The sequence below is a fragment of the Chelon labrosus genome, assembly GCF_963514085.1.
Source record: "Chelon labrosus genome assembly, chromosome: 4".
Lineage (NCBI taxonomy): Eukaryota > Metazoa > Chordata > Actinopteri > Mugiliformes > Mugilidae > Chelon > Chelon labrosus.
In genome coordinates this window covers 18,762,234-18,787,560 of record NC_140340.1, presented here as the reverse complement: position 1 = coordinate 18,787,560, position 25,327 = coordinate 18,762,234, and the positions used below count along the sequence as shown (strand labels likewise).

Sequence of the window (25,327 nt, the reverse complement as noted above, 5' to 3'; positions counted from 1 at the left end):
GACAGGAATCTGTAATTCACAAGACTCAAGTAGCAAAAATACTTAACTAGCTAACAGCCAAATTAATGTTTTACTGGGGTGACTCGACTGCTGCTGAACAGCTGCGGCTGCTGCAGTGGCACACACACCATAGCTTTTTTCTCTTAGGGTTTTCGGCAAAGCTCATCTCGAGTCACAGTGAGGAGCCAATTGGCCACCTCAACGCCCCGCTGTTTGAGCTGAATGTTTGATAGGGGTCTGTTGAGGAAAGAGGGGAGGAGGGGTGTAACAGGGAGGAAATGGGATGACGGGGGAAGGATGGGGCCAAAACAGGGACAAGGGGAATATGGGCACTGGGACTGGTATCAAATTACAAGCGTGTTTCTCTAGAATGTACGATTTAGCTTTGGTCCAGATCACCTCTCTCGGCTGTTGTAGCCAAGAGGGTGGGTCTTTTTTTTTTTTTTTAACAACTCATTTAGCATACCTTCACCAGTGGTTCCAGATGTGTCGTTTACAGAGAGCATGAGAAGTGCTATCAAAAGAGCTAACAAAAGTAACGCAAAGATCCTAAAGTTGCAGGGGGCCCAGGAGCTTTCAGGACTTTGTAGAAGTGTGAAAGGTTTAAGCAGACCCTGTGGTGTCTCAACTACCGGGATGGCCGTTGTTGATTGATGGCCTTACTGAGTGGTGGGGGCTTTGGGCCACTGAAATGGATTAATACTATTAGCATAACAGTGGATCGCACCTTTGTTTCGGGTATGATATTCTGCTCCACGGTCTATCTCCTTAAGCCTATTAAGGACCTGAGTGCCACAGGCTATTGTCAGCGATCACCTTTTATTGTGAGGTGGATTACTGCTCCCGTCCAGACAGGGTTCACAGTTCAAGCAGACACTGTAGCCCAGTGTGAGTAAGGGATTAAATAATCAACACTGATCACCAAAACATTTTATAAAACATCTCACAATACAGCCCAGTCCTGATGGACGATTCTAGCAATGGCACTGCATATGTATGTATATATTTATGAACACTGTATTAGGGAATTTGAAGAATGTGCCACATTTTTTTAAATCCACAACATCCCACCAAGACCCCATTATCCTCTCTCACTCCATCTGCCTTGCTTCTTCTTCTCCTGGAGGGGTGGGGGCACAGGGGAAGGGTTAAAGTAACCAGTGGAAGACAGGGTTGTAGGGCTGGGCCTTACTGAGGGAGGAAGGGGGGCGGCTATATAAAAACTGACAGAACACAAGAGGTGCTTTATCCACCCTGTCCCGCTCTGGGTAAGAGGAAACCCCAAACTGCTCCGGCTCAACCAGCTTTGCCCTCTCCCCTCTCTCTTTCCCTCTCTTTTCACTCGCATCAGTTGGACGTGTGCACGCTCTGGACGAGAATGGCAGCATCATCTGCACTGAGAACAGACAGGCCCCTCAAAATGCTGGCTTTTGCTTTGCTCCTCGTCACCTCGCTCCTAAATGGTAAGCAAAATACTTTAAGCAAAGACGGTGAATTCGCAGAGATCGTATGAACATCTGCTGGGACGAGGAGGTGCCGGGAGGGGAGGGGTGGGGCTGGGGTGGAGCAGTGTTTGTTTGAATGGTCTTTGAGTTGGAATCAGGTTTTAACCCTACAAACCCTTCACAGTCTGGAAAGTTATCGTACTATCTCCACACTGAAATCAAACCTATGACTTGTGATTTAATATGATTTCTAAAGGGGTTTACAAAGATGTGCTTGTCCCAAGGTGCTGACAGATAAAAGACTTTGGAGCATAACGTGGCAAACAAAGGGATAATTTCAAAAAGAAGGGTTTTTAATTACGAAGACACATAGTGAAGTCTTAAATGCCCGATTCAAAGTTCAGATGCTACTTAAATAGATATTTTTGGTGTTATCACATTAATCTCCTTTGTGTACTTTACTATTCAGTTTGTATTATTTACGGAACTCCCTCTGGAGTTATGTTTGCTACTTTATTGACCCGATTCCCATGATCTTCATGGAATGTGAGTGTGTGTATTTATATTTAGTTGGCAGTAATGTGAGGCCGGTGGAAGCATGCGTGAAAGAAGGGTGTGGGGCTTTTACTATGCATTTCAAATGTGGCTGTCCTGGTGTAGGAGACATGATATGATGTGAAACTGTACATAAAACTGGAATGTGGCTCTTTACAACACCTAAAATAAGAATTACTTATCTGTAATGGAACAGCATTTATTGTCTATATTAAAACTAAACTTTACTATTCTCGTAATAGTAATTTAAATTAACTTTGTATATAACGTCACCAAATTTAGCACAATGCAAAAAATGTTCAATTTTATTCATTGGTGATCAACTGAATTAAACAAATTTAACTTTTTCTTGTCACCAGGCCAATTTTAAGTCCCCTGTAGTCTGAGCCAAGACCAAGTCTTAGCTGAAACCAGTGGGAAATTAAGTCTTAATTAACCAAGACTAAATGAGTCGGTAAACACTGCCTATGTTTCCCAAATGTAATAACACTGTTTGAGAACCTGTTTATGGATTAGGATTTAGATCAATGCAGACACGTTGTTGCATAAAAAACTCCAGTTTGTCATAAGTCACATGGACAGAAAAATAATCTTTATATACTTCAACAACATCATCAACATCCAGTCGATAGTCATCCAAAAACTATCATCTGCAGTGCTCTCTGTTGTGGCTGGAAATGAATCACACACTGGATTGCTTAATTCAAACCTCCTGTGTTGTTCATTGGTTGTAGCTTGTGGGAATGAGATCATCAGACGTAAGAGGCGGCTGCATCTGCTTTGGAAAATAACACTTCACTGATATCAGTGCGACCTATAGATTCTGAACCAGAGACAGAACAACTTTTTTTCTGCTCTTGAGGAAAAAAGAAAAATCAATTATCTCTTGATGTGCACCACTAACTCAAAGCAACTGAAAACATGTGACACACTGCATCTGGACCAAATGTGATTGCCAGAAAAGATGAATAGAGCCAATATCATATTATACAGATGGGAAACAGAGCAAAGAAAAAAAAGAAGATGACTTAAGTTCTGTTTCTGTCTCCTAAGTTAGACAAAAATCCCTCTTGCAGGATTGTCTTGTCAACCCAGGAGATATGAATGGGGCAGAGATTATATAAGGAGAAGAAAGATGGGCTCACTGTACATCTATGCTCTGATGGAGTAGACACACAGATGTTAGTAAGCATACCGGTTACCCAGACAACCTGGAAGGCTGTAGTGGGAGCAGAGACTAAATGTGTGATGATCAAAAACAGAGATGAAGATCCTTTCTGAGACTGTTCAGCAGATTCCTTTGGAAAACTAGTGAGAGGGGTCAGATAAGGCAATCCACCGGGAAAGAAAGATGCCTACGTTCATTTCAACTAGATTTCAATTGAAATAACTGAAATATGTACTTGTAAACAGTTTTCTTAATACGGTTTAAGCTCTGCCTGCTCTGTGAAGTGGTCTGAGGAGGCTCTCTAGTTAAGCAATGAACCCTGCCCAACCTCGCTGCCAACCCCAGAGCATGTAATTATGTAAATCACTGTGTGTGTAGTACCCACTGAAGTAACAGATGCACCAAAGAACCACAGAAACAATGTCAACAACAGACTGTTCATTCCTCCCATGAAGGAAGTAGCACAGACTGTGCCAAGTCAAATCCAAGTGTCAAGTGAGCCAGTGGTGGCAAGCAGACATCTGGGCGTACACACACACACACTTAAACTTACTTACACAAATATCCTCATTCACTTGGAACTGCATTTTTCATCCTCTCCTAATAAGAGAAGGCTGCTTTTCCAATTAACTCTCGGCAGCTTTGTCTTTGAACCTTTTTTCCAGCCCCTGTATTTTCTTTGCACATGTGCATTCATATACAATAAGCATGTACATTTTACAGCCAAACAAGCTGCTTTATCAAACAACAGGGAAGTGCTGGTATGTGCCCAGAAATTACCACAAATTAAATTAAAGAAAGGGAAAGAGAAGCCAGTATCAGATTTCAACCCATACTGCAAAAAACACAGGCAATCGATGTTCTCTAAGCAGAAAACAAATCTATGAGCAATGACTAAGTGCACTCGAAAACAACTTCTTGATGGGTTATTATGGCTGCTTTTCAATACCACCCAGGGATGTGTGTGCAAGTAATTATTCTAGTAGATTTTTTGACAGATCTAGCCTGTCAGAAATTATTTCTGGACAAAATCAATGTAGAGCCTTTGAGCTATTGATGTCCAGATCTGCCTCACTCTGCAACAGGATCCCCAAACACTCTACCTGCATACACTCAAGCCAGACAGGCTCATTCAAGGTAATGCACACGGCAGTGAAACTTTAGAGGCCAATTGTGAGTGTGTGAGTTGGGGAGGGGTGAGGGAGTGATATAATGCACACAATTGAAAGCAGATGTCATGTTTCCTGATTGTGGTCCCTAGAAACAGACACTGTGCTCTCGATAAGGAGCTGCAGTGGCCCCGGGGTGGGGTTGGGTGAGTTCTGCAGCTGGGCAACATTGGGTGAAGTGAACGCTGCTTCGCTGGCCTGATTGAAACCATAAGATCCAGTTGCTTTCCTGCCATGGGAGAAGAATGGCCTGGGTTCTGCTATTAATCGTTGTGACAGGAATGACATGGGGAGGGGGGCTCAGTGGGGGTGGGTCAAGATAGTGGGGTCAGCAATGTGTTGTTTCAAAGAGTGTAGAGTTGCAGAGCACGTTTAACCCCACGGGACTATGCGCCAGTGTCCTTTTCCTCTGCGCGCTCTCAACAAATCCTGACTCTTGAAGAGCGGTGTGATATAAAATCACACAACAATCCTTATTAAGAAAACAACACACTGACCGAATCATGTTTTTGTTTTTGCCAAATTTTGTCAAGAAACAAAGATAATGAAGAAGATGTTCACATCCATAATTTCAGTAACATATTTTCATCATCTCCAAATCTAAACTATCGAATAACGAGTGAGCGTGTGAGCATCTGGGTGAGTTAGTGAGCGTGTGACTGTGTAGGCAAATGAGTGAGCATGACTGTGTGGGTGAGTGGAGGGTGTGTTGGAAGAGGTGTGACCTTGGATCAGATTTCTATGTACTTAATTCCTGACTGTTGTCAGAGACATACTTTGCATGTTTGGGGCCATCCTCTGCATTGAAGTTAAATTTGCATTTCCCCAATGTTTCGTGCAGTATTATATTGTTCGTTAATGGTGAAATTATTGTTTGCATTTTGTCAGACTATACAGGATACAGTTATGTATACAATTAAAGAACACCTATTGCCCTTTTAAAACCAGTGCTACTGATAAATAATACTTCTGTAAAACATTAAATTGATGGCTGGACCCAATGGCAATCAGCGACCATGTGAGTACCAAAGCGAGGTGTTGAGAGATTCGTGTCGGACCATCCCTGCTGCCCCCTTTCTGCAACGCACACACACTCAACACTGAGAAGCATTCACATCCTGCAGACAGATACAAAGAGAATATTTCAAGCATATATACTATGACGCTCGTAGAAAAGATAGGCCAATATGTCTTGAGAGTGTTTACACGAGCTTGTCATGGCTCAACACACTCTCACACACTCAGTCAGAACAGTTATGACGTTCATTCAGCTTCAGACCCAGCGCAGCATGGGTTTGGCACTTCATTTGTTAAATTCTAAGATAAATTAGTGTCTCGGTTCCCTGTGAGAAATTTGTTGTATAGTGAGCATCACATCGAATGGTGTTAGCAGAACATCCGTCGTCGGGATTTTGACACAGTGGTCCACTAAAGTGTCCAAACAATTATTACTTCACTATGCTCCATTAACCAGCACAGGATTTTTCCTAAACAAAAGCACTAGCAAGTATTTTCAGTATTTGCAGAGTTCTTCCCTCCTGAAAATGTAGCACAGGATTTTCTGGAAGCCAGGCTGGGACCGGAGGCCAAAGCCACAGGAGGGTGTACCCACTGAAAACATCCAACAGCTGGATCATGCTTCTCCTATACAGGCATATGGTTTGGGATGCACAGTGACACGTGTGCAGATGAATGGGTATATTTTGCTAGTTCACATGCAAACTCTTATGACCATTAGAGAAACTAACTGAAGTACTCTACTGCGATACCTTTCAGTTTTGTTGTCACTGTGAGTGGAAAGCAACAAGAAGAAGCTTTTATGTGGAACTTGTGCATGTTTCACCATTACAACCTTGAAGCACTGATAACAGAAAGCAGAAAGCCCAAGCTTTGTGGAGCAATGGGAGAGAAAGTAGCTGTTACAAGATAGCCCTCTAAATGTTGTTTTACATTAGGCTATGTGGTGTGGGAGGTGTGAAGGCTGAAGCCCAAATCTCACCTCGATAGATGCCTGGGATTAGCTGTGCGTGACTAGGAAAGGGTGAGGAGAGACGAAGGGGTTGCAGGGAGGAAGGCGTGGAGCTGAGGGCTTGTCTTCTTCCAAAGCCTGCCACATTCCTCCATCCAAGGTCCCAGGAGATGGGGGGTGCGGGGTGGAGCATTTCCAGACCGCAGCCGTCATTCACAGCAATCTGGTGGGAAAATCTTCAAGAGAGCAGTGAAGTCAGAGCTAAATAACATATGGAGTTTGGGTTGATAATGGCTATTAAGTTCGTCATGTTTGTACAATGATTCCAAGACACACGGCCGGCGACTGATATCTTGGCTGATTTAAACATTACACAAAACGTAGGAATGAAAGAAAAGCCTCTGTGGACACAAGTGGTGATGTGAGGCTCAGGTGTACCATGTCTGTATCAGCGGAATTGGTGCAGTAAAGTTATGAATCACCTTTAACTGCAGCCCTTGTTGAACCAGTGTGCGGAAAGCAGAGAGACGTGAGGTGGTGATGGGTTCAGAGGTCATGTTGTCAGGTTTGCTGACCTTGCGTTGGAAGCACGGCTGCAGAAAACACAGGAGACGCCGCTGTATCAATTACAGCACAAAGGTCAAAGCTGCAGTCTCCAAAACAACAGAAAAGCCGGTTGCTTTTCCTCTTGTCTTCGTACTCAGTAAACAAACGTTACCCAAAACAAACAGAATTCACGGCCCTGTTATATGTTTTCCCCAAAGAAATCATATATTTGGAGCATTTAGGTATCTACAGTCAAAACAATACAATAAAAGGCAGTCGCTCAAATCCTGCTGTGTAAATGTTGGTCGTAAAAGGCAATGATATGCAGAGGTTTCATTCCATCTGGTTTCTGGCCTGTCAAGAGAGTTTGAGTGTAATGACTGATGGCTGGTCAGAGAGTTGGACAGAGTTGACTGGCTGTGTTGGCAGAATTTCCAAAAAACAAACCTTGTGTTATCGTGCCTGAAGCTAAACAAGTGTTTTGCTTCACGGAAACGTAGCAGCCCAGTTTTACAAGAGCACTTAACGTGTTATGACATCATTAGTACAAAAATCTTGTAAAAACACACTTGATTTAAAATCCTCTAGCAAACTCAAACATCAGTTACAATACCTCCGGAGCCGATGTGGTCGTGTCACTCGCCACAATATCTCCCCAATATCCCATATCAGCGCCAGCCTCTAACCCCGAACATACCCATCAGCCACAGTGTAAATCTTAGGAATTTGTATTTCACAACACCATTGAGTTTTAGCTTCCAGTCCACTACATCTCAGCCGATGACTGTAGGTGATCACAGAGCTGAAACAACACATTTCGGCCTCAGCACTCAGGCACTCCTGTGTGTCACTTTTGTATGTGAAGACCTAATTTATGTCTGACCATGTCACCCATTTTGAACCTCATCCTTTCTGGTAAAATAAACGGACAGACCACCCAGACATGGAGGAGGGATGGCAGCTGTAGACTACAGGCTGTGAAAGAGGTCTAAAAGACAGACTTAAAAAGGGAAGCGTTGTATAATAAATAAGAGATCACAAATTTGGCAACATTTAGGCTCCGTAGAGAAACTTGAGTACAAGTGTGCATTGTGTCGATTTGATGAGTCCATAGAAGCTACAAACCTGCCAAGAGGTCAGCGACTCTTGATGTTGTTTTCTCATCCAATTGTAACAGTGACAAAGTGTAGAACAGATACTGTACGACAGACAGCTGCAAAGGACAGTTGCTAACACCAAACACGTCAGAGGACCTCCCTGAGGATTACTGCCCCACCTGCTACCACAGCACACACAGCGTTTACTCTGTGCTTGTGGCACTTGCTTGTCACAATGATTTATCCGAAGGAAGTCAGTGGAAATGTGTGACAGTGCCACAAATGTGTGAACGTATGTGCCTCACATGTGTAAGCCTCAAGTGGTGATGGCAGACAGAGAGACGACTCCACGAGGAGACAAAAGAGTGTCACTGAGGAGAGCGATTCATACAGTTTTTAAAGCAGGAACTCAGGCAAAAATAAAAATTGTATGGTGTGCAATGGTAAGAAGTTTAGCGATGACCCAGTTAAGGCAATCTCATTATTTTGTGTTATTGTAAATGACAAGCAGCACAAAGCATGTATTAATTACAAAAATGTAAGTACCAGCGTATCATTACTTCACTGTTTCTGTATATATTATGCCTACCAGGAGTGGAAAAAAATAACGAATATAAGAGAAAAATGTGTAATCTAACATTTACAGCTACTCTTAAATTAATCCAGTGTTTATTTAGATACATTTAGATAAATCTGATCTATTACATGCATGCATGGTTATAATAAGATATTTAAACGTTCACAAATGTCATAACATATATTTATTTTTTTTATGTTTGTCAATGCATGCATGTGTTAAAATAAAGCAGCACGTAAATTAAATGTTAATGCAAACAAAGGCACAATCACTTCTCTTTAACAAGGGGCAGTACACAGCAATTACAAACCTGAAATCAATCAAACAATGGTGGAGAAGTAATGAGATCCGCAGAGGCAAGGCATTATGGGAATGTTTTGCGAGTGAGGTAATGCTGCTGTTGTTGGTAGACAGAGACAGAGAGAAAGAGGGAGAGAGGAGAGACAGAGAGAGGAGAGAGGGAGGGGAGAGGGGCTGGGTGAAACGAACGAATGCTGGGAATTCTGCTTTAACGTCTGGATCCTATCCTTGCAATTTGACCTGAACAAATTACAGCAATAACAACCTCAGGCTCATTAACTCAGTGTACGCAGGGCTTGCTGGCACATTTAATTAATTATCAAAGAAAATCAAACGTGTTCTTAAAGCGATGCAGGTTGTTACAGTTTTGAAGCTGAAGTAATTGACGGATGAAAAATAAATCTCACAACAAATTTCCTATCAAGATTCCAAAGCCTCACAGCTCCTAGAAAATGAACAATGGTACAATGACCTATTACATAATTTTAATATATGGAAAAAGTGATGTTTTCAGTGGCATCATTGCCTGGCACCTTTCAGTGGTACATTTAATCACAGCATTCAACAGTTTAACAAGGTCGATGGAAAATCAGTCCTCTCACATTAATATATTTCAGAAACACATTGTGTATTTCCCATGAAGTGACTCACTGTCGTCGCAGGATCTTCTGTAAAACCTCACAGTGAGAGATTGTATTTCAAAGTAAACGACTTTGTGACATGATGCATGTATCTTAGAGCTTTAGTTATCCAACAGTAATAGGATCTATTGCTTAATCGTCCATCAGTGGAGAAACCTTCAGGGACAAAAAAGAAATCATACTGCAAGTACACTAAAAAAGAAGGAAAATACCTAATGTTTCTTCTTCATAGCTGGACTCAAGACAAGGACTAGGTAATAGACCGATCAGCCACAACATTAAAACCACTGACAGGAGAAGAAAATAACGTTCACATTCCTGTGGATGTAACTTAAACATGTACCACCCACCTAGACCAGACCAGGCACCCTCCACCCCATAGCAATGACACTCCTTGATGGCAGCAGCCATCCCCAGCAGGATGGAGCCTGGCACACACACAAAAAATGGTTTAGGAACGACTGAAAAAACATGAAAAACAACACAATGTGTTGACCTGGCCTCCAAATTCACTTGATCCCAAACTGATCAAGAATCTGGAACAAGCCTGATCCATAGAGGCCCCTCCCGTCAACCCATAGGACCCAAAGGCCCCCGCTAACAACATTCTGTGCCAGACACCACAGGACACCCTCAGAAGGGCCATGTCCATTCTCTGATGAGTCACACCTGTTTTGGAGGCACAAGGGAGACCTACACAATATTAGGAAGGTGGTCATAATGTTATGCCTGACTGGTGTGTATTTTTCTTAGGGAACACTAAATCAGTTGCCACATACAAGAAGATGTCATTCTGCCACAAAAAGTCACAGAACGCAGCCTTTCTCTTACCACATGGGCGTCTTAAATTGAGTGTCAATTTATCTGTCTTCTTCAAGAAGTGATTAATTCACACAACAGCACAATATACCCTCCAAGTGAGTGCTCCATCCAGAGAAAGCTGACTTCACTGTGACACATTTTTCCTTTAATGAAACTGTTGTGTGACTTTAACAGTGTGATGACAGATGTTTGGTGAATGTGATGTTGTTTTGGATATTTAATTACATGCCATTACATCTATGTAAAATAGGGAATCTCTTTAACTTTTGGTCTGTTTTTCAGACAACGTGACTTATTCTGATTGTGCTTTATTCTGATTTGACAGCAGGAGTCATGGCACAAGAAGCAGATGCCACAGGAGAAACGCCGAGTGTGGGTGCACAGTCAGACATTCGAGGAGACATGATTCATAAGGGACCGGAAGCTCCTGGTAAGGAACACTGACTAGATATAAAGAATATTGTAGGGCTGTGGGGTTATCATGCAGATTGATTATCAGCATCAAGAATGGGCTCAGTGCTACTATTTTGAAAGGCTGATAAAGGTGATGCTAGTCACACGTTGACCAGAATAAACTGACATTTAAACTGTAGCTATGCCCCTGAGCTGCACAACAATAACTGAATAATGATATGTTTTGTTTATGGAGCACTTTTCAAAACACTCAAAGACATCAATTTAAAATGGTCTGCAGAAACAATACAATAAAACCCGTGTCACTCACAACATTTCTCAGTTATACATTCATATTTTTTTTACTGTGTATGCATGTGTGGAATTATTACTGTTTTTTGTTTTTTTTTTACTAGTGGCTGCAGGTACTAAAATACATTTCACTGTGCATTGTACTATGTATAACTGTGCATGTGACAAATAAAATCTTATCTTACATTAACAACAACATAAAAGTTATTCTGAAAATGTGAGTTTTGACTACTGATGGGAACATAGGCGGATCAGTGGGTGGATCAGTGCTATCCGATAAAAGCTCTGTTGGCCCTGGACTGGTGCTTGGCCCTGACTTCTAATAACATCAGACCATTTCCTAAAGAAAGAAAAAAAAGGTGCTTATTCATGTGCACACAGAAACTTTGAAACCATACTTCAAACCATATAAATAAACTGTAACGTATATGACGTTCTTTTGTTGACTGAAAGCAAAGCCTGCGTTCCGTTTGAATATCTAGCAACTTAACTTTCTGTGCTGGACTGCTTTTTACAGAGACAGACGATCCACAAGGTCAAAATGTGGTTTTCCCTTCTTTGGGACCTGTACAAACTTCTGTCCAAACTACAGCAGCAGCAGCTACAACAGAGGCAGCAGATGATAAGAACAGTGGCTATGCAACTCCAGGGGGAGCATTACATGTGGAAACTACGTCCACACTTGAGGTACATACCGTCACACGTAAACTTGTGGCAGTAGTGACCCCGGCACCGATTCCTTCCAGAGGGGACGGCCCTGACAACTTACCAAAGGTAAGATAAAGGAGATCCTTTGAAATTTGACAGAAATCATTTTTATTGTCACAGGTTTATAATATGCAATTAAGGATGTCCTACACTGAGAGAAACATGTTACTAGAAAGCAACAAGTAAATGTCACAATTAAAACAGATGATTACCATCCACTTTAGAGTCAGTTATTTTAAATACAATGTTGGGGCACTGTATTTGCTCATCAAATTTTTTCAAATGAGACATGGCACTATTTGCAAATGATTCTTATTTAAGCAGCAAGTGATGAGGTTAAGTTTGCATAAGTAAATAAGGATGCAACGAAATCATCGACTACTGAGAAGTGCGTATGTACAGGGCGCATTTGTTAACAAATGACATGCTTGGAGTCAAAACTAGATGAAATTTGCAGTGTATGAATAATTGATCTAAATCCCCAAAGCAGTGGGAGTCTGATTTTCTTTGTTTTTCTGAAAGTAAAACTAGTGAATCACTAACATAAGTACGCTCTGCTGTAGGTACACAATTGGATTTTCTCTTAGAAAAATCTGTAAATTATAAAAAAAAAACAGCTATGCCAGTAAAAGCAATGAACAGGCTGTTTTTAAACAGCTTAACACATTTGCCTTAATATTATCCAGTCATTATTTTTGACCAACAACAAAAACTGTGAAGCTCTTTGGTATTATTAGATTCTGGCGCTTGATTACAACACGTTACTAGACAGAGTGGAAACCTGGGTGGGGCTTGAATCGTATTTGAAGCATTCTTTTGTGTCTATTGACAACAACACAACAGATGTGGAGTTCCTCAAGGCTGCATTCTTGGGCCTTTTCTGTTCAAGTTTACAAGCCCCACTAGCGCCGACTATAGAAAAGAACTCAGAACTCAACAACTCAGTTTAAACATCTGGTCTGGGTCACTGCTGGTTTATAATATGCTTAAATGTTTTGGGACAGAAAAAAAAAAAATTATGATCTGCTGCTCTGTTGTAAATCGTCCAGACATTTCAGGCCATCTGGGACCGGCCTGCTAACTGTCCCCAGAGCCAAAACTAAACATGGAGAAGCAACATTCAGTTTTTATGCTCCACATATTTGGCATCAAGAAAAAAAAAGGAAAAAAAGGCCATTTTATTTGAGCTCTTGACTTTTCTTTTACACAAAACATGTTTTTCATATTGCCATATAGTTATTTATTTTTTTCAATTCAATATGCACAACACTTAAGAAAGGTGGTATAACCATTAACATACCTTGGTTCTCCATTGCCTTAAATAGAATCAAGGCTTTTATTTATAAGACAAAGAGCAAGAAGAGGAATTCTGATTAAAAAATGTTAAAAGCACTGACCACAGACCTTAAAACTTTGTAGAATTTGGCAAATGCTATTCAGCGGTCATGAGGAGAACGCGGTGTTGTGCTTAAATTAAGGCGTTTCGGTTTCTTTCTTCTGTTTCTGAAGCCAGTACCAAAGGATGATGTCGTGTGCGTGAGCAGAGAGGCTGTGCAGGACAAAAATGCTGTCAGTCTGAAACTCAAGGCGCCCTCCAGCTGTGTAAGTTTTGAACATCTTAAAGTATGCTTTTTATCAAGTGGAATGTGATGATTTACAAACAGGAGGAACAATGCTCAAAGGTGCTTGGCATGAATGAAATAACAGATAAGAAAGCAAATAATCTTTGAAGGAGCATATGACATTTATCCTTTTAAACATCTACTTCTTAGATGGAAAGGAAAGTACATGGCAGGGCATAGATGGCACTGTGAGAACAAAAAGAGGGGGGCATGATGGGTAGGCATACCACTGCAGCAGAATGTGTAATTTATAGAGTCCTGAAGCATTATGGGTGTGTGTGTGTGAGGGTGTGTTTGTGTGAGGGTGTGTTTGCGTTAGAAATATATTTTTTTTAGTGTCTCAAAATGACAGCTTTGAGGTCTAAAAGAAAAAAAATTACAGCTTCTGTGTGAAGGTCTGAACACAATAGAAGTTATTTCAGCTATCTGCATCTCTTGTACAGCCAGTAAATGCATTATTTAACGATATAAGGTATAAACAGTAGTAACCAAGCAGAACAACACAGGAGAGTAGTCAGACATCAAGTAAAGACATTATCTTTCCCCCATCTTTTATGGACAACAAATATTCTTGCTCTGTCCAGTAATTTGTCAGTTTAATAACTATGAAGGCCTGTGTAAAGTTTACCAAAGTTGGGCAATGCCGTTGATGTAAATAAGAAGTTTAGAGTGGACTACACGAAAATGAACTCCAAATCAGGGAATCCACATGTCTCAAGGGGGAGAACTGAAGCACAGAGGAGGGACTGTGGGATTTGACCCCTCTGTTATTTAAAGAGTGGATTATTTCAGTAATGGCATGTGGAATTCTTGACTTGAGATATTGAATATAAAAGGCCGTCGAACTTGTAAATGAGGTCTTGGACATCTAGTGTAATCACAATAGTGAACCATTTAATTGCCATGGCAGGGAAAATGTAATCTAACTCTAGATATCAGATAAGGGAGCAAATTTAAAGATGTTTGACTAGAGGTCACTATGTCCTGCCCATAAATAAGTAGCTAGAAAGCTATTTGTGTACTCCTTAACTGGGATCTAGGGCTCCTACAGTGAGGCAATTTCAGATGCTTGGATGAGATTACGCAAGTGAAATGCTGGTATGCAGGGTTATGATATCCCTGATTGGATTAAAGACAGAGGAAGATGAAGAAAGTGAAGGTGGAGGGATTAAAGGATGAGAGGTAGATTAAAGGCGATATGGAAGGTGGGGTGCTGTGATTTTGTGATGTACTAATGATCTGCGATTAGTGATGAATGTCGCGTTGTGCAATGTGCACTTTAGGTTTTGATAATTTAAACCATTCAGATGCTAAAATGCAAAATGTTTCAATATTAATTATTTTTCATTTTGCACTCTTTCAGAAAGAAACAAAAGCGAGGCTTGAAAGTGTTCTGGAGGAGTTGTGTGGTGAAGACTGTAAATTAGACATCTACCAGGAAGACAACTCAGAGGAAGTCGTTGTGTCTGGGACGTACGTTGAAGGTCAGTAATATATCTCCGGTAATTAATATGATTAAAAACAACAAAGCTCACTGTTATATACCATAAGCCTTCAGATGTTCATATTCATTGTTTTCTCCTCTGATGATCAGAGACCTTATGTGAGATTATCTTGTAGAACCTAATAGCACCTTTACCTTGAAAAACACTAATAAAAACTTATTTCTATTTGCAGCTGATGTGACAGGCATGACCGACAAGTTCAACAACGACAACGTAAAAGATAAGGTAAGGTGCTACTTATGTTGCAGAAATGCTCAACACATGTATAGTATATACACCGATCAGGCATAACATTATGACCACCATCCTAATATTGTGTAGGTCTCCCTTGCGGCTTCAAAACAGTTGTGACTCATCAGAGAATGGACATGGACCTTCTGAGGGTGTCCTGTGTTGTCTGGCAACAGAACGTTGTTAATGGAGGCATTTGGGTCCTATGGGTTGAGGGGAGGGGCCTCTATGGATCAGGCTTGATCCAGTGCATCCCACAGATACTTGATCAGTTTGGGATCTAGTGAATTTGGAGGCCAGGTCAACACCTTGTGCTGTTTTTCATATTTTTTTGAGTTGTTCCTAAACTGTTTTTGTGTGTGTGCCTGTGTCAGGCTGCATCTTGCTGGGGATGGCTGCTGCCATCAAGGAGTGTCATTGCTGTTGGGTGGGGATGGCTGGTGTGGTCTAGGTGGATGGTACATGTAAAGTAAAATCCACATGGATCCACATGTATGCCAGGTCCAAATGTTTCCCAGCAGAACATTGTATTGTCACAAGATGGTCAATGTTATTTACTTGTCATGTCAGTGGTTCTAATGTTGTGGCTGATCGGTGTATATATTATTTTCTTATTCCTAAAATATCCATGACTGCGTCTATGACTGGGATTCTCCAGATGATCTTCTATGGATATGGTCAATACAAATCTGGTATTCTTCTAGCCAACATAGTAAATCATACCACATGCCAGAAAAGACCCATAAAATAGATATTGCATAGCAGTAAGTGACACTGAGTCAGCCAGCTAAGTTTTCCTGTTGAATCACAATCGACCCTGACGGGAAAATCCACAAGGGAGAAGAAAAACACTCCTAGAGTTTGCAGACTTTTTCAAAGACTTCAAGCCGCCTGGCTGACAGTTGGTGTGACAAACAAAAAGCCCACAAACAACCCACTTGTCAGCTGCAAAACATTTTTTCAAATACCTAGGGAACAATATCGGGTTACGGGTGTGCCTATCACGCCAGTCTGTCTCTTTGCGTTCAACATACTCTACATTTCCCTAATCCACCGTACACTGAGTGACCTCTTAGGTAATTTACCTCATTTACACAGTCATGCTTCATTAAACTGTCTACAGTCAACTTACTGGCATCTTTTAGTTTAGACAAGGCTTTGAAACCAAATGATATAATCAGTTTGTACACTCACAACAACTTTATTTTTTTGTACCAAGAACCTTAAAAGAAATTGGTAAACGTGCCTTCAAACACAAATCTCCTTTTGACTGGAATAACTTACCGCCATCCATTAGATCTGTTGCTTCTTTCCATCTGTTCAAGACCTCACTAATGTCCTTGTTTCAGACCCGATGTTGCTGTTATTAATTTAACTTTTCTTTGTAAATAACTTCTATTCTGCCCTTACGATGGGGTTGGGGCATGGTGGGTTGGGCGGAAGGGAATTTGGAGCCAATGTGAGCACCTTAAGTGTATGTCTTGTGTTGTGCTTATGTGACTGTTTTGTACTGTTTGATTGCATCAATGTTTAGGATCCCCTGGAAGACGAGATGATACATCTCAAGGGGTTATCCTCTAATAAATTTGAATTTGAATTTGAATTTGACTGCTTAACACTGGTTTGATTTTCTACAAATACAATATGATTGACTTGGTTTTGGTTTAGTCACGCAAAATGACCACTTGTATTCCCATTTTGTTATCAGACTAATGTGGAGGAGGCTGTTGCTCGATGGGGGAAGAACTCAAAGCTGGTGCTGGTCTCCTTGCTACTGACCGGCCTGTTGCTGGCTGCACTGCTGGTAGCTGGTTATTACCTCAAGACACACCGCAAGAACTCCAAGGGAGTCAGACTGGTGAGTAGATTGAATATATCACACAGTTAATGCCAATCAAACCCAAAATCAGTGGCTGTTAATGCTTCCGGAAATAGTACACGAGCATTACATTTCTCATGATAGCCACCACTTAAATTTAAAAGCTCTCACGAGGTGAGATATTAGACAAAATATACTGACTGAGAGCCTGGCTACCATAAAATACATCCCATCTGGAAAAGAGCCGGCAACCATTTGCACTGACCTACAATAATGCAGCCCCTCAAGATCCGGTCCACTGAGGAAATTGTACACTTGTTTATTTAATTAAAAAAAAAAAAAGAAAAAAGAAAAAAAGTACATATGGGTCTATGGTTGAACGTATGGTTATCCTCTAGTCAATTCCCAGCTCAGGGGAGGATATGCTTGACTCATATGTCCGATAACTCAAAACAGCATTAGGTCCTTTCTGCTGTGTCTCCCTCAACAAGGGGCTACACATGGGTTTAGGTTTGTTTTTTTTTATCTCAAGCTCATGACATCATTTCTAAAGCTTTTACATATGGTGGCACACCCATGTGATGGTTTAGAATGACAGCTTGCTGAATCCATGCCATATTAATTAACTCGGCTTGGTCATAAGCAACTCACCAAACTTTCATCAGTTTCACATTGTATTTTCAAACTGTATTTTCACCCATAAACACAGTAAAACATGACGTGTGCTTGCATAATGTTAAGGTCCTGACAGTAAACAACTGCCAACACCCTGCTGAGTGCACACACAGCTGAAGCCCATAAACCTCATTAACAAGGAATTCATTTGTTTATTTTGAAGCAACACCCGCAAAAACAAATGCATTTTCAATCACACACTTTCCTTCTAGTTTGCATGTCAGGTTCCAACAGTAAAAACTTATCAAGCATGTGTTAAACTATTCCTAAACCAGTATAAGCTCTGATCCCCAGTCTTGACTCTGTGCTATCCGTAGGCTGAGTCCTTCCAGGTGGATGAGGAGAACCAGACCAATACCCTGGTGTCTGTGGCCCCACTGCCTCAGGAGCCAGTGGACAAGCCCACTGTCAATGGAGAATCTCCACCAGAAAATGGGACCAACGCCACCCCCACCACTAACGGACACTCTGCCAACCAGACCCCAGTGGCTGACACGGAGATGTGAATCATGACACCCTCCACTTCCTGCTCTACCCACTAGCCCCTCCGCTGCTTCGGTGTCCAAACACTGAGTCTAATTCAACAAGAATCCATTACCCACGTTTACCTTCTCTCCTAAACCTGCCCCACTTTGATGATATCAACGATGTTAAAGCCCATGCTGACAATACAATGAGAGTGCCTATAATGTGAAAGATTTGCGAACACTTACCTTTGCTGGTGTCAAGAGAAGCCTGCAGTCGCTGTGTTCGGGATTGAAACTGGCTGACGGGGATTGTTAGCGGTTCCAACTTCAGCCTAGTTGTAACAATCTTTGTAGAATCACCAAATTATGCCAAATATGTACTGTTGATCCCTGACGAAGAAGAAGAGAATACCCTGTTAGTTGAATCCACCGATGTGGTGCAATTTAACCAATGAAGCCAGGCAGTTGAAAGAAAACCATTGTTTTGTACTTTTGTAAAAATTACTGACGCTCACTGCTTTATTGTTTCTTTTTTTTCTGTGCCTCTGTATTTGCCTTGAAGTGAATGACTGAGGTGCATAAAGTTGGAGCTGATGAAAGTTGGACACATTTTAGATAATCGTGCAACTGTATTTAAAACAAACCATGTCATGTCTGCTACAGTCCTCACAATCATTGTTTGCATTCTTCATGGAAACCAAAGATCAGCTGTTATAGTGTTAACATACAAAATCGTTAGAAGGCAACTACCATGGTCTTTGGTTTAATCAAGGAATGAAATAATGTTAGCAAGCTATTCATAATGTGGAAATGTTATCTGAAAACTATGTTGCCTTTGCGTTTTAGACTTTAGCCTACTGAAGAACTAAACCTCTGTAACTGACCTCTGGTTAAAGTTTAATTTCTATTTTTGTGGCTGTTTGGTTTTCACTATTGTACAGTTTTTTTTTTGTTTCAGTAATTGCTATTTTTTCCTACTGTCACCACTGTCTTATGGACTGGAAGCACAACAGTATATTTAAATTCAGAGAAAAAGAAAGAAAAAATAATGAAACAGCCTGGGAGTTTTCAAGTTGCTGGGATGGTTGAGAAATCACTGCCGAATTCCTTCACAGTATTCACCAAGTTCAGCATTCCTAAGACCGTCTTTATCTCCTTGTTGATATAAAACATTTTATACATCAGTGGTACACATTTTTTTTCTTCTTTTTTTTTTTTTGCTTCTCTTTTAAACATCTGGCTGCTTTCATGGTATACCGCATGTGTAAATAAGCCTGCTTTTTCTGTTAGCAGTACCTGATTCATAAACTGTGATTGTTGACAATATCTTTGCAGGTTGTCTTCACTTACTCTTCTTTTGCTTACTTGATATATGAATTCAAACATTTCATACATCAAAAATCAACTGTAAAATACCACTGTCACACTATGAAAGGCATCGCGTTATTCAGGAAACCAATCAGTAGCGCACACACACATACACATAACACTTCAGAGGCTACTACACTGAGTTACATTCAGTTAATGGAGACTGACAATAACCATAGCCCTAACTTCACCCTGACCAAGTCCTCACTCTAAAAGTGATTTACGTTATGGAGACATGTTTTTTTTTTTTTTTTGTTCCCAAAAAGGAAGTCCCCACAGCGTGACTCTGCCAACAGATTTATGACTCCGCAACATGAGTAGCACAATACACACATACACACAGGAACATTCACAAACACATTTCTCTGAAAGAAATGATGAACTGACTGGCTCAAGGACAAGGTTTAAGGGAATTTACATGAGTTAGCCACTCTGGATGGTCCAGCAAAATATGAGATTGTAAAGCTGGATATAATGTATGGCTAAAGTCAAAAACACCACCACAAAATAAAAAAAGAAGGGCACAGCCTAGCAGCATTCGTCTCTTGAGTCTCAAAAATCTAACTAACTAAAATGTGATTTATTTCAAGCAAACTCTTCTTGATTCAATCTGGATCAGAAGCAGTGACACCAGAACTTGATAGTCACTTTAATTCTCAATATTACAGGAAAGCAGTGGTGGACCACAGATGTGCATGTTGTTTAACTCCTCAGAATAGCCAGCGAGTGACGACAATGCTACTAAAGCAACAACACAACATTGCTGCATAGCTTATCACTGGAAAAGCCACAAACTCTTAAAAGAGCCCAACACGACAGACTGACATAACCACTAACAGTGTGTAGAATGTACAACAAACTACTGATTATGGGAATTATGTCCCCAGAGTCTGCTGCAATATATTACACGAAGCAAACGTCAAAGGACATTTATGAGGAAACCTTTTCTTCTATGATTACATGGTCAAATTAGGCAACGTTTGTAGTCGTAGCATCCACTGAAATGCAAATCTATATTTTGACTGGGGAGTAATAGTTAATAGCTGGCAGAACTAAAGCATGTAGTTTGAATGTTCATGGTTAAAAAACATTTGGTATTCAAATCATTGTAGAACATAAGCATTAGAAGAATTAGCAGTTTCAGTGAAGTCAGAAGGCAGAAGACATCTCCATCAAAACACATGATTTTGAACATTAATCAAGCCAAAGAGCTCAATGTTCATTTAATATTTAGTTGTTAAACATTTTTTTTGAACACTGATGCTTAATGGAACCTCAGCAGGAGTGTTTAATACTGGTTGAGATGAGATCATTTGATAAGGCTGGTATAGACACCAGTACATTCAAATAAAAATGACTTATGTAAATGAAGCCCCAATTTCTCACGCAGACCACAGAAGGAGATGGAAATTATCTGGTCCAAATGGGGCAGATGACTTGAGACTATTTGCAAAGACAATCTTCAGTCACAATTTTCCATTCAGCCCTATTTGTGAACATTTGAATTGGCTCAGTGCACCTCCACTTGCCTTTCTCTGTATTTTCATAACAGCGTGTGACGCGCTGTGATTGGGTACTCGCTGCTCCTTCGGATGGCCTTAAAGACCCTTGGCAGGCGGGGGTAACTGCACAGAGGCGACCTGCGACATCAACTCAATATGAAGAATAGAGCTCTCAGATTTCTCATTCTCACGGGTCTGTTCAAGGCGGCCCTATGTGTCACGTTTGGAAATCAATTTTATGTCACTAAAAGGTTGACTTGGTTTGAGGCCAGAGACTACTGCAGAGCTTATTATACTGATCTATCTTCAATCCACAGCGAGGAAGAAAACAATTTTTTCCTCAGTGTAGATTCACTGCAGCTATTTAGTGCCTGGATCGGCCTCTACAAAGATGCCAATGGAACTTGGAGCTGGTCTGGAGGGACAAGATCATCGTTTTTCATCTGGTCAAATGATAACATAGAAACCGATATGGCCAGATGTGCGTTACAAACTTGGGATGGTTGGATTAGTACAACCTGTGAGCCACAGCAACACAGCTTCTACTGCTTCCAGAGTAGCCTAGTGTTGGTGAAAGAAAAGAAGACTTGGGAGGAGGCGCTGGAGCATTGTCGCAACCTGGACAGTGAACTGATCAGCCTGTCCTCCGAAGCTGCTCAGGTTAAAGCCCTGCAGACAATCAGGAAAGCCGAGACAGACCTCGTGTGGACCGGCCTGCGCTACCTAGGTGACAGCTGGCTGTGGGTGGATGGTACAGATGTGGACTACCAAGCCTGGAGCCAAGCAGAGACGCCACAGTGCCCCGTCTGGGGTCACCACTGCGGGGCTCTCTCACTGGAGGGACGGCACTGGGTCAGCTGGGACTGTGCTGATACACTCAACTTTCTTTGCTTCTAAATCACTAAAGTATGTCCTCAAATATACTGCCACTTGTTCTGAGATTCTTGTGCTATTAGGATATGTTTGTGCTATAAAATCCACACTTGAGCTGCTTTTCATATATGCGTGTCTTTAAAAACACATACAGAACTGAAATTATTAAGTGATTTAGATTGAACTGTATCTCTATTGTGTATTGTGTGCATATGAATTATTTCATTTAAATATGTGTGTTATTTTTTTCCCCCTGGAGTCTACATTCTTTGTTATAAAAATGTATTTCCAAAGATATTCAACCGGCTTGATTAACTATTGATTATAAGCAAATATTAAATACTCATGAAAACCAGCTTGTGTTTTTCTTCCATTAAGAACCACTAAGGAAAGCTTACAAAGAGAGAACGTTAATCTCTTTCAGACAATATGCCTCTCGAGCATTTTGAAGGTAGTAAATGAATCTAAATTACGTTGTAATAGAAAATAGTCAAGTGAAGGAGTACCAACAACAAAGAATTGCTGTTACTATTATGTAAATATTGCTAAAAAAAAAAAATTTGCCGGACTGATTTACTAATACCAACTTCAAATAGATAGTAAATACTTTTGAAAGCTATCTTGTATACAGTTTAATTTAAAAAACAACAACAACAACAACAACAACAAGTAATGTTATAAACGGATTAAAGAATGTTTAGTCACTGACTGACATTAAATTATTTACCCTGGTGTATTCTGGATCTCAGTGTCTGAGAAGACTGTCAGACATTCATCAAGGTATATCCAAAATACAAAGTTAAAACAAAGGACTTGTTTGAGTTTTCTTGAGGATACAACAGTTGGTGTGAAAAGTTGGTGTACAGACAGCAAAAAAATTGCTTTTAATGTCATTAACAGTCCAATGCTAACACTAAAGAGTGTTTACAAAAAAAGCACCTATCAGCTTGTGATGTCACACAAAACACGGCTATGTCACTCTCAGTGTGGATACACTGGAGATTGCCGCATGCGCATGTGAAAAGCCTGCCTTTGTGTGTGTTTGTGTGCAGTCGATGCAGCCCTAGCAAATTAACCTCTGCTGTCATTCCCCCTGATGTGACCTTTATCAGCCCTTGTTGGTACACTCCGACAGCCTATACATGTCTGCTGTAATGGTTCACTTACCACGCCTGCTGGGCAAGAGGCTACCACTGTCTGTACAGCTGCTGTAAAGCCGAGTGGGTGCAAAGGTCAGCGTGGTGTTTGTTGCTAACAGATCAGCAGTAACTTTTTACAAGTCCGCATCACCTAAAATATCCAAACATGGAAAATGTCAGTGCTCTTGTACTATCAGGTCTCAAACAATCAGACATATAGTTTATAAATTTTGTGCAACAAAGCCTGTCATTCCTTTGAGAATTAATTGATTAGTTTAGTGTTTATCTTATAAACATTATCAGAACTAGTTAGAATGAAAAACAACTTATATGACCTATTTCCTGTTTAAATAACAAAACAAAACAAAAAAGGATCAGTACTGTGCCTCCATCTACTGGGGATTTCTGGAAATTTCAGCTATTAGGTTGCTGTTAAACAACAACAGTGTTTTTTCATTAAAGAGTTGTTTTTTAAACTGCTGTTAACTACTTCACTGTTGCTAAGCGACTGTTGTAAAAACCACGGGTAAAAACAGACGTTAGCTGGTTTTCCTATAGAAAATGGCGATAGTTTTATTAGCCTACTGTGTCATGTCACCCAAACAAAAATAAGCGGTAGGGCTCATTTTTCGTGAAACACCAGTTTAAATATACACGTTCTTACCTGAAAGGCTGCGAGAATCATTTTCTAATTACTTTCAGGGACTTCTCTGCAGCCAGGTGATAAACTGCCAGAAATGAGTGACGTAACAGAACGTAACGTGCCAAATACCGTAAAGGGTCGCAGTGACTCACGTATTTTGCAGTAATACAACTGAAAAATAGAGCTGTAAAACTGAGTTGTAAAGTTGTACTCACGGTTTCTCCCCAGACCTGTGACCAGACAGCCTCTGGTCCTCATTCTAAGCATATAATAACAAAAACATGATAAACTTACTGTAACCTGTTATAAGTCAGTGTGAATTAAATACGCTGTAAACCACGCAAAATGTATACTGAATGTCTTTAATGTCACTTTCAGATATAATAAACCCACATGGTTAAAGCCAAGAGACATTCAAAAAGCGCACACTCATTCAACCAAGTCAATATTTGAGTGTTACACTGCCATCTATTGTAACATAAACGGTATTGTTCCATTTTTATGTTTTTGTAAATTTTGGTCATATGATACTTTACTGCTCGATATGTATGTAACATAAATACCTTACATGTATTGAAAATACTACAGAAATAGAGCTACGAACCTCATACATATTTAAGTACTTTTGATATTGTTCGAATTAAAGCTCATAATGTATTAGAAAGAATGACAACAATTCAACACGTTTTTGGGTTAGGGTTAGCAATTACATTTAAAATATGATGAAAAGTAGACCTGGATTAGATAGCTAAAGAAATACATTAATAATACCCCACAGACCAAAAGGATATCAAGTGTAACGTCCATTATTCCATTTATTTGTGGTCATGTCATAAAGTATTGCTTAATATGTATGCAATATCTATCTATCTATCTATCTATCTATCTATGCTGAAACTCTTAGATGTAATGAAAATATACAGAAATAGAGCAACAATACATGTGTACCTCATACACATTTTAATATTTTTTTTTTTTATATATTTTTCTAATTAAAGCTCAGAATCTATTAGAAAGAATGTCAAGGTGTCAATAGATACCTCAAGTGTATATCAAATGTAACGTCCCTTATTTATAAATTACTGCTAGATATGCATGTAATATAAATATGTTTTTTTGTTTTGTTTTTTGTTTTTTTACAAAGACTCAGACATGTAATGGAAATATGACGGAAATAGAGCTAAAGCTACAAAACTATATTTGATTTATATATTTTATTATTTTTAATATTTTTAGAATTAAAGCTCAAAATCTGAAAGAAAGACAATAGTTCTACATTTTTATGGCTCGATACCCATTTATTAATGCAATTTAATTTAAATGATGATGAAAAGTAAGCTTGGATTAGATAGCTAGACAAATACATTAATAATACCTAACAAACCAAAAGGATCAAGTGTAACGTCCCTTATTTATCCAGTATGTCAACTGAATTGTTTTTATACTGTTCTGCTATTAGAAAAAATAGACTCTCGGCACATCATGGTAGCTGCGTCAGAGTGATGTAGTTTACGGTAAAACGGCGACCATTACCATGTGATTTCACCGATGTTTGTAAACATGCGTCAGCCACATGTGATTCAGGCTATGAGGAAAGGCTCGCAAGCCTATCGTCCAATCAGCGACCGGGGGAGTGTCAGGGGCGGGGCTCTCGTGTTGCGCTATGGAAAATCGTTAGGGGGATACACTGTGATAAACGCACGCTCCGAGATTGATAACAGCGACAATAAGGCTGAAACGGGAATCTGGTGGACCGACCAGTCAGCGAGCACCGGATCTGA

At 40.3% G+C, this 25,327-nt stretch overlaps 2 protein-coding genes across 2 annotated transcripts; both read left to right on the top strand.

Moving 5' to 3' along the window:
- Nucleotides 1-1,253: 1,253 nt before the first annotated feature.
- LOC311486753 (uncharacterized protein) lies at nt 1,254-19,347 on the top strand. The gene is made up of 8 exons (XM_084542741.1): nt 1,254-1,463; nt 10,615-10,719; nt 11,512-11,768; nt 13,212-13,304; nt 14,688-14,808; nt 15,002-15,054; nt 16,769-16,918; nt 17,872-19,347. Exons 1-8 carry the CDS (start codon nt 1,379-1,381, stop codon nt 18,058-18,060), a joined length of 1,053 nt encoding a protein of 350 aa, XP_084398867.1. The 5' UTR covers nt 1,254-1,378; the 3' UTR covers nt 18,061-19,347.
- Nucleotides 19,348-21,362: 2,015 nt separating this feature from the next.
- On the top strand, nt 21,363-21,788 carry LOC311486919 (snaclec 5-like; the record flags this gene model as incomplete). The annotated part of the gene is made up of 1 exon (XM_084542940.1): nt 21,363-21,788. The coding sequence occupies one exon, from the start codon at nt 21,363-21,365 to the stop codon at nt 21,786-21,788; it is 426 nt and encodes a 141-aa protein (XP_084399066.1).
- Nucleotides 21,789-25,327: the final 3,539 nt, after the last annotated feature.